Source organism: Cebidichthys violaceus, unplaced genomic scaffold (assembly GCF_023349555.1).
Source record: "Cebidichthys violaceus isolate CVI_PGR_0920_01 unplaced genomic scaffold, fCebVio1.0.p SCAF_478, whole genome shotgun sequence".
Taxonomy (NCBI): domain Eukaryota; kingdom Metazoa; phylum Chordata; class Actinopteri; order Perciformes; family Stichaeidae; genus Cebidichthys; species Cebidichthys violaceus.
This window is the reverse complement of record NW_027176681.1, coordinates 12,904-23,152: the sequence shown is the minus strand read 5'-3', so window position 1 is coordinate 23,152 and position 10,249 is coordinate 12,904. Positions and strand designations below refer to the sequence as shown.

The 10,249-nt window shown below is 48.3% G+C and overlaps 1 protein-coding gene across 1 annotated transcript; it reads left to right on the top strand.

The window, feature by feature from the left end:
• Nucleotides 1-413: 413 nt before the first annotated feature.
• On the top strand, nucleotides 414-9,964 carry akap12b (A kinase (PRKA) anchor protein 12b). The gene is made up of 3 exons (XM_068729817.1): nucleotides 414-681; nucleotides 4,437-8,594; nucleotides 9,654-9,964. The coding sequence occupies exons 1-2, from the start codon at nucleotides 657-659 to the stop codon at nucleotides 8,588-8,590; spliced, it is 4,179 nt and encodes a 1,392-aa protein (XP_068585918.1). The 5' UTR covers nucleotides 414-656; the 3' UTR covers nucleotides 8,591-8,594; nucleotides 9,654-9,964.
• The last annotated feature ends 285 nt before the right edge of the window (nucleotides 9,965-10,249 follow it).

Below are 10,249 nucleotides of genomic sequence, written 5' to 3'. Positions count from 1 at the left end.
TGGTGGCTGCTTTACAATGTTTGTGAGAAACTGCCCATTTTGAGGACACACATGGGGTTTTGAGGCCAGGGAAGGAGAATGTAGCAACAATGTGCATGAATGTGTGTGTATGGATTTGTGTGTATGAAATAGTGTGTATGAAATAGCATTAGGGATTAAGGGAGGAGGGTTTGTGTGGAGCTTGTAGGATAGTTGCTGTGGAGGGATGGTTGGCAAATGCTTTCTAGAGAAATCACATGATGAGCTGCAGTCATCCCGGCTGGACAGTGAGGTCTGAGTGGGGGTGAGGGGAGGAGGAGGAGGAGGAGGGGGAGGATGGAGGGGGGGGGGCTCATTCAGAACAGCTGAAGAAAGGAGGTGGGAGGTGGGAGGAAGAGGGAGGCAGGGGTGGTCCTAAACATGACATGTGTGTCAGTCTGTTGAAATGTGTGTGGATTCCTCTCTTCTGTTCATACTGGCTGAGAAGCGCTGGAGGAGAGAGAGAAACACACGGCGTGAAGAAGAACGTCCTGCAGACCTAACCGAGTGAAGGGAACACGAGACAGACCGGTTCTACAGATATAGTTTTAGAAATCTTAACATTTTAATTTTAAATCCTTTTTTTTTTTTAATTATTTTTGTAAGTTTTTGAAGAAAGAATTTTTGGACTTTTACCAATGCTTGGGACAATAACTCTAACGGGTAAGAAAAAAAAATCATTCAACATGGTCTCATTAATTGTTTTTTTTTTTTTAAACAATTTAGAGTTTGCTAATGATTGACGATGAAATAATGACTGCTCTACTTTTTGAAGCGCCAATTTTGATTTATGTAGTTGTAATTCCGGAGATGTCAAAGCAGTGGCTGAGGGCATTGTTGTGCTGAGGGTGTGGTGAGTTAGCATTGTGGTTCCTAGATGTCCTGGCTTGGTGGGTGATGGTTGTGCTTTGACCACTGCAGAGCCTCGGCGTGTAGAAAGTCAAATAATGCTCGAGTGCTGTAGGTTTCTTATTTTACCATCTTTTCTTTTAACCCTGTTATGAGCTCGACTTCAAAGGTGCATCATCAAGTGTTCTTTCAGCATTCTTGAGCATCACTGGTAGCTTTTCAGAATGTGTACAAGAGAACACCCCCCCCCCCCCCCTCACAAACCTGCCTATTGACTGTACTAAGAGATATCACGGTGTACTAACCCTGAAAGGTGGAGTATACATCCTCTACTACCACCAAACTTCTGAGCAGCTGCCAGATAGAAATATATGAAGAGATGCATCGACAGAAGCATTTTGAAAGCCCTGCTTTAAACTCGGTCTGAGCCCGGCTCCTTGTGTCCCGTCATGTGAAGCGCTTCATTAGAGAGTGGGAGCCTAATTCCCAGTGGGGTTATTCAGCAGCTTTAGCCACAAAGGGCAGGGAGGGAGGAAAAGGGGGCGTATGAAATTAATTGCGTGCCAAGACCAATTCTTTCTTAAGTTCATAATTGGGAGTGACGGTTGAAATTGAGTAATGTTGTAACGTTTTGCTCTGTGGTGACCTCAGGTTTGTGGTTTCTGCACATAAACTGGAAACCCAAAGCACTGATATGAAGAGAGACACATCCATGTTGTTCACATCAGACTTTTACTCGATGTTAGTTAGATGAACTGTGCTACAGCGGGTGTAGTTAGTGCCGGTGATGTGGAGGTTCCTCCGGGGAGACTTTGACCACACCTTTGATACAGAGAGGGAGCGCTAGTACCGTGTCTGTTGGGGGATGGTGTGGGGGAGTCTCCATGCCCTCTTTTTTTTTTTTAACTGACTTCTTTTGTTTAAAGGGCTTCTGCTGCAGACTGATAATTACAATGACGATTTGCATATATTTGGCAAAGTTGGTCTTGGAAGAATAGCTGCCATTCAGCTTCCCAACCCCCCCCCCCCCCCCCCCCCCTCCCCAAACAACACATAGTGTTGAAACAGCCACAACAGAAACTTTATCTGATCTCACTGGAGACTGGAGTCGATTTCAATTGTTGTTTGTTTTTTTTGTGTGTGGCTGCGGCGATGATATTTAATATGAGGGCATCGTCTGACCACATGCTCTCACACCCACACATAAACAAAGCTCGTCTCCAGCGGGGAGAAGTATTTCAGCTATGAATGTGTGTTCCAGAGATATGTAACACCCTCTAAAGTGAGTACGGGCTCCGGCCCAAGGGCAGAGACCCTGCCACCCCCCCACCCCCACAATGCCATCCCTTCATCTCTTAACTGTCCCCTCCTCACCCCCTGTAGCCTCACCCCTCACACTCACATTCTTTCGGGTACAGTCGTTATTCAAATCACCCAACCTCCTCCACCACACATTAACCCCCCCCACCACCACCACAAACCCAAATCAATCTAGGGATGTTAACAGTGGTCTGCCTGTAAAAAGAAAAAAACTTGAGGCGGAAAACAAAGATCAAAAAGACGAGAGAGATGCCAGTAGTCTGTTAAATCAACATGGTTCCTGTTTTACTATCCATGTAGATACACATGGCCTCGTCTGGCTTTCTAACAGCCGGACCCCTCCTACACACACACACACACACACACACACACACACACACACACACACACACACACACACACGTCGTCATTCAAAAGCTCTTTACTGCACCAGAATTTCATTGAAAACAGCTTAGAGGAGCTAGTTTAATTATGTACCCTAACATGAATTTGCTGTTTGTGCATAATTGAGCTGAATTTATTGTTGTTGCTCATAGGTTTCATATGACTTGGACTGCTGTTTGTTGTTCTTCTGGTTATACTTCCTTGCTTAACAACTGTGTGATAGAGAGAGAGAGAGAGAGAGAGACCACCGGCGTGTGACAACGTACTTTGGGCCTTTTAAATTCACGTTAACATTATTTCGGTAAAGTCAGCAAACTTCTCCCAAACTGCAGCGTGTCTTGATAGTAGAAAAGTTGACCCCCCCCCCACCACCCCCCTTCCTTTTATTGTCGGAGGCCAGGGAGGGTTAGAATTCTATTGTGTTTGCATGAGTGTGAGCCTTGGGATGGGGGTGGGTCCCCATCCATCCATCCTGCTGTTGTGGAATTTGGGTCAAGGAGATTGGGACTTTTTTTATTTTAAGGAGGGGTGGTAGAGGCCTGCTTGGTTCGGTTTTGGATCCGACACGGACACAGCCGAGACACGGTCAAACCGCAGCAAAAACAATAACATTCCTGAAGACCCCTGGTATTTAAGTTCAGATTATGTTTAGAGCATCCTAAAATAATTTCTCCCAAACACAGAGTGGACAGCATAGCTCACATTCCACTCGAGTCAGATCTATACATACATGGGCGTGCCCTCACTAATAACATTAGGGGTTTTGAAAGCATGTGTTTATCTTATCATCCACATTTAGTGTGAAAAGCTGCTGTGTTTGCTGAGGTTTTACATAATTTCTAGAAATAATATTTCTTTCCATTTTAAAGTTTTAAAATATTCTAGGAATGCGGTGCGACTGAGTGAAGCGTCGGGCCTATAATTTAGGAAAAGGATGTGGGCGCAAAGTTTTAACATTTTTGTCCTCTTGGGACAGATTTATTTGAAATCTTTATCCAGTTTTCATGGCAGATGTCATGTTAAAAATGGGGAAATGGAATCAAATACCTTGTTTGTTTTTTTACATAGCGTTTTTTGTGAAGGAGGTTCTTCCCACAGCCCTGCATGGTTTTAGGGAGTGCGTGTGCGTCTTTGCGTTTCCCAGTGTGTGGGTAATCGGGTAAGCTGATAGCTAGGCATTAAAAGTCCTGGGAATTTGTTTTTGAGAGTCCAGGGGTATCAGATGTGAGGTTTTCCAGACCTGTACTGGGATCTGAGGAGAACGGCAGAGAAAGAAAGAAAGAAGAAAGGCTTTAAACACCGGCCGGTCGTAATCCCCCTACGCCTTCTCTGTCAAAACACAGATACACATGGCAGGCAGACGTCTTCTCTGTGTGTGTGTGTGTGTGTGTGTGTGTGTGTGTGTGTGTGTGTGTGTGTGTGTGTGTGTGTGTGTGTGTGTGTGTGTGTGTGTGTGTGTGTGTGTGTGTGTGTGTGTGTGTGTGTGTGTGTGTGTGTGTGTCGCATGTGTGTATTTGTCTCTTATCTCAGCTGATAATACAACATTTGTATTTGATTTGTACAACTACATGGGAATTACCCACAGTAGTGGTGGTTGCCAGGTTGTGTCACAGCTCTGCTCACATGTTTTTGGTTCTAGTCCACAAATTTCCTAAAGCATTTCTGTCATTGTGTATTTTCTATGGAATTTGTTTTATTTCTTTCAATGCCTTATTTTTGCCGTGTTTGCGTAGCACAGGATTAGCTGCGCAAAATTAAAAAATCGAATTGTCTAATCATCAATTTAGTCCTCAAATGCGTAATAAAAGCTCCTCAGGGGGTTAGGATCACAGCAAATAATTTCTATACATATTTTGTCATTTCAGTTGGCCAGCCTGATGGTGTGGCTCAGAAGGAGGAGACTCCTGAGATGATGGACACCGTCCAGGGTGAAGTGGCTCCTCAAGTGAACGGCGAGAAAGTGGAGAAAGAGTCTCCCGACGCCAACGACATCTCAGCTGTTGAGGAAAAAGCAGCGGAGGAGAAACCCGAGGATGCCAGCGAAGTGGGCTTCAAGAAGATCTTCCGCTTTGTGGGCTTTAAGTTCACACTGAAGAAGGACAAAAGTGAGGAGAAAGACCCTGTGAAGCTATTGACAGTCAAAGATAAAGAAGAAGAAGGAGAGGAGGTCGGTGTGACTGAACCTACAAAGGAGGAAGAGGCTGCCGCTGCCGAGGAGAAGAGCTCAACTGAAGAAAAGGAGGCCGTTACAGAGGCATCTGCTGCTGAGGCAGACAAAGCCGAAACCACTGACGCCCCAACAGCTGAAGACACAGTTGCTGAAGCTACTGATGAAGGAGCGGAGAAGGAAGGAGAGACCACCCTGTCCCCCTTCAGGAAGCTCTTCAGTGGGGGACTTTTCTCTAACCTGAGAAAAAAAGCCAGCATCAGGAAGACAAAAGAGGAGGAAGACAAGGAGGCAGCTGTTGAGGAGGAGACAGCTAAGACAGAAGACGCTGCTGTGGAAGAAAAGGAGGAGAAAGAAACTAAGGAGGAGGCACCAACTACTCCAGAGGAAGTGAAATCAGAGAGTACCCCAGAGTCAGAGGTCACTGTTGACAACACAACTACTGATGAGACCAAACCAGAAGAGGAAAAAGCAGAACCTAGTGCAGAAGAGGAGAAGGCTCCGGTAGAGGCGACTACTGAGGCTGAGCTGCTATCATCACAAGAGAAGGCCAAGCCCCAGGGAAGCCCCCTGAAGAAGCTTTTCACTGGAGCCGGCTTAAAGAAGCTCTCAACTAAGAAGCAGAAGGCCAAGAAAGACACTGAGACGAAGCTCACTGAGTCTGGGGAGCAGGCGGCCGAGCAGCTTCAGTCCTCCACTGAGTCGGCAGAGAATCCAAAAGCTGACAGTGGGCCCTCATCCCCAGAGGAGTCCGGAGAGCACATTGTTGCTGTGGAGGTGACCCAGAACGAGTCCAGCCAAGAGACTGACGGTGAAGTTGCTTCTGATGGAGAGAAGAAAAAAGAGGGCATCATTGCCTGGTCCTCCTTCAAGAAACTAGTCACACCCAAGAAGCGTGTGAAACGGTCTTCTGAGAGTGAAGATGAAGCCACGGGTGAAAAATCAGCAAAGTCAGCCACCCTGTCCTCTTCTGAGAGTGCCCCGTTAGCAGATAAGAGTGTCGAGGAGGAGGCCAAGGAGGATAAGCCAACCGAGGAAGAACCAAAGACTGAAAACACTGAGAAACTGGTCAGCAGCACAGAGGAGCCCAAAAAGAAGATGGACACTTCTGTCTCCTGGGAGGCTCTAATGTGTATGGGTGGACCCAAAAAGAGGACAAGGAGGACCTCTGATTCTGACGATGAGGAGACCAAGGTTGAAGAGGAATCGGCAGCAGCAGCAGCAGCGTTAGAAGGGGAGCAGGTGGGCAAAACTGAGGCCGCCATCGTCAGTTCCCAAAACACAGACAGTGATGGAGAAGTTGTTTCCTCCCCTGAACCTTTAAGCCCCCCACCTGAGAGAGAGTCCACCTGGGACACACTGAAACGCATGGTTATGCCAAAGAACAAGGCCAAAGTTGAGGAGAAGCCTGAGGAGACTACAGAACAAGTCCAGTCAGACAGTGAGGCACCGAAAGATGAGTCGTCGTTCTCTTTGAGGAAGCTCTTCCCCGGACGCAAAAAGAAGAAGGCTGAAAAACAGGCCTCCACTGAACAGGGTGAGGAGGACTCTGACACCCCAGCTGTGGTTCCTCTCTCAGAGTATGAAGACCAGGTCGAAGCTGAACAGGAAGCCCCGGAAGAACCTGCTGAATTCCAGATTAAAGTATCCACTGAAGATAGATCCCCTTCATGGATCCCGGCCACTGTTGAAGACGGTGACGATAAACACGACCAGCTGAGTGACATCCCAGAGGAGGCGGAGAACACTGCCACACCGAAGTCTGTCGATACCGACATTGCCGAGGACGAAACCGAGGACAAGGAAAATCTGTCTCTTGAAGCTCCCAGACGCACGGGGCGCAGACTGTCCCTGGCTGAGGTAAAGCCCGTTGCTCAAGCTCCATCTGCAGAAACTACTCCTGTTCTTCAGAGACCCAAGTCGGAGAGTGCACAGGAGGTTGTGGGGGGCATACCGGCCGAAATGAGTGCGATTCCACCCCAGACAAATGTGACGGTTGAAGATGTGCCAGTAGAGGTAGCTTCTGATAAAACAGAGTATGAACCACCAACTGAGAACGCAGCGTCAAAGACACATGCCATCCTGGAGCCACATGCTCGTGATGAGGCCATGGCTATCTGCACTGGCCTTGGAACCAAGGAGATTGCCAAAGTAGCTTTGGAGAAACCCGCGATGCCCATCGTAGAGTCCGTGGCCGTGATCCGTGATGGTGTGACCACACAGGTGTCAGTAGAAGAGAAGTCAGCGATTACAGAGGAAGCCGCCGTTGCGGAAAATGCCATGTGCAATGCCGAAGTGCACCAGGTGGACACCACCGAGCTTGAGCCTGTCGTGGAAAGTTCACAGGGTGAACTGACAGCCACTCAAGCGGCCAGCGAGAGCCACGAACCCGAGATTGAGACGGTTGGAATTGTCAGCGCCGTTCAGGAGGAGTCTGAAATCATTCAGCCCACCACCATGAGCGAGAACTCTCCCAAGGACGTCGTGAGAGGCGATCCCATTACGCCAACGCTAGAAGCAGCTGTTTGCACACAGAGCGTAGAAGTCACTGAGCCAACTGTGGAAACCAAGGAAGTGAAAATGGACGTGGAGCAGCTTGCCGCCACCGAACAGAATACTGTGACAGAGGTAGTTGAGTCTGTGACTGCAGAGATAGTCTCCACCATAGGTGAAATCACAATGACCACCATCACACAGGAGACTGAGCCAACCATCCCTGCAGCTGTACCAAGTGACGGGGTTGTTATCTCCGAAACGGTGGTCCTCGTGGCGCCAGTCGGCGCGGCGGCATCCGGCGTGGTTGCCGCGGAAAATACGTCGGAGGCGGCCTGCGATGATTCGATCCAGGTGCAGGAAGCCGAGGAGGAGGGTGAAGCTGAAGAGACTGTGGAGGCCACGAGCGCTCAAACGGCAACGTCAGAGGTCAGTGCCGTCGCTGAGCAGTCCAGCAAGGACATGGAGGAAATCCAGGTGGACGTCCAGCAGACCAGTGAAATTGAGGCTCAGAGCATCGTCATTGCCCAGGCTGTCATTCAGGATGCTATGGATAAAGTTTCAGAAGACGCGTCTACACCAGTCCAGGCTGTAGCAACAATAGAGGAACAGACGGAGATCACCCCTGTTATCTCTGACACCCCTGTTGCTGTTGTCTGCAAAAAACAAGCATCAAAGTCACCTCAGCTGCTCCATGTCGCCATGGAGGTCATTGACCCAATCCCGATGGAGGTCACGGAGAGCCTTGATGCGTCTGTAGAGGAGAAGAAATCAGCGGAAGAAGGGTTGCTGAAAGCTGTGGAGGTAAAAGTAAGTGACGAAATTGTAGTAGAGGAAGAAGTTGTAGAGATAAAGGCAGAGAGTCAGACAGGTGAGGAGCTTGAAGAGGTAAAGGAGGAGCAGAGCAAAGAAGACGCAGAGGTTCAGGAACCAGGTGTGGAAGAAGCAGCTGAGGAAGTGGAACCGCAATCGGAGGAATCAAAGTCAGAGGCCCCTTCAGAGCAGAACAAAGAGAAAGTGCTGGAGATCCACATGCCACTCCAAGTGGTCCTGCAGACGGCGCAGGTGTTCGAGGAGCCGTCGGTGGAAGAGGAGGCCGCGGAAGAGTTTGACTGCAACGGTTCTGTGGCTGAAGACACCGACGCAAAGGCCAAAAGGGTTGCGACTGAAAGCAAACTCTCAACGCTGTCGGAAGAGCCCCAGGCGACGGAAGAGGCGTCGGCTCCCAGCCAAGTCATGGAGACACCGGAGACACCGTCGGGAAAGTGCGCAGAAGTGATGGCGCAGGTGATCGAGGTGATCGAGGAGGCCGTGAAGGAGATCGAGCCCGTGTCCACGGAGGTCATAGCAGCATCATGAGCAGGTGAGGCTGATCTTACAACGTTGATAATGAACTGTTTATGACAACAATTTTTGGAATTAACCAAATCGAGATGCAGGTAATCAAAATTTAAAGTAAATGAAATGCTTTTTAGTATTTCGGTAAAATAGAGATGGAGCAGTAAAGGATGAAAACAGTAGTTATTTTCAAATTCCTTTGTTGGCCTATCAAACAATCTTCTCTCAGTGGCTTTTTTGAGACATCAATGGGCCCCACTTTTATTAGGGAGCGGGGGGGGGAGGGGATTTGCCCGCTGACCAGATGAAAAAGCTTTTGTTCAGGCTACGAGCAACCAGGGGACCTTTGATATCAAAGAAGGAATGCCGCCGTTGACCCCCTTTTTTTTTTTTTTTTGTAGGCCCGGGTCTTAAAGGGAAGCGGTGTGTGTGTGTGTGTGTGTGTGTGTGTGTGTGTGTGTGTGTGTGTGTGTGTGTGTGTGAGGGGCAGATGAACTTGTGCTGAAAGACTGATTATGAATCCTCCGCTCCCTCCTCCTGTTTTCCTTCTATTACAGGCTCAGTGCGGAGTCAAGAAACCATGTCGGAGTTCGCATTTGTTAGATTTAATTACAAAGCCTCAAAGACCCCCAGCGGCGGGTGTTTTTCAGTTGTTTTGATTGAATTATGTCTTTACTCGGTTAATGTGCAGCGGTGTTTTTAGTGACACGCTGCTGTTATCTGATCCAACCGATGTGAAGGAGGGAGAAAGTGGGCCGGAGTTCACTTTGATATTTATTAAGCTGTCATGCAGCTTAATAGCAGCAGAGGGAAGTCTGAGATAACAGCAGGAAAGAGCTGGATGAGTTACTGCGGCTTAATAGCAGCAGAGGAACAGCAGATCCTGAATCAGTAGGTCCAGCTAATGTGCTCGTCACGTTTGTCCCCACGTCTGTCCCTGGATGGATGGGACAATGGATAATATTTTATTAAACGTCCTACAACGTGACAAAGATGTTTCCAAATATAATGTTGATCTCGGTTTCTTTTTGTTTTCCCTTCTTTTTCCCTAATATCTTGTTTTTTTGTTTCTCTCCACCTGAAGATGCCAGACCGATGCCTGGGAGACACACTGTACCAGGAAGTGAGTGACGAGGAAGAGAGCGAGAGGACGAGGCTGCTCTGTGGTAACACACTGAGACTGGGCTCCGCCCACAAAGACTGAGTGACAACAGCTCCACCATTCTCTCTACCCTCCCCTTTCACCTGTACTCAAACCCCATCCTGCAGCCCTGTCGCCACAACGTGACGTCCCACCGCCACACCCCCGTCCACTCACACACACACACACACACACACACACACACACACACACACACACACACACACACACACACACACACACACACACACACACTTAAGCATGTCATGTGCCTCAGAAGCATCCCATCTGGCTTGCAATCAGCGTGATCTATGTTCAGTGTCTCGGCCCCTTTCCGTAATCCTTTCCTGCATATGCCTTGAGTCAAGTGTGTGTCTGTTCTTGTGTGTGTGTGTGTGTGTGTGTGTGTGTGTGTGTGTGTGTGTGTGTGTTTAGTAGGGAGAGTGAGATGGGGTCAGAAGGTGAAGAGATGGAGGACTATTATCTTGTATATTGTATTTATATTAGAGTATTCTTTCATTCATTTGTCTTTATTTTTT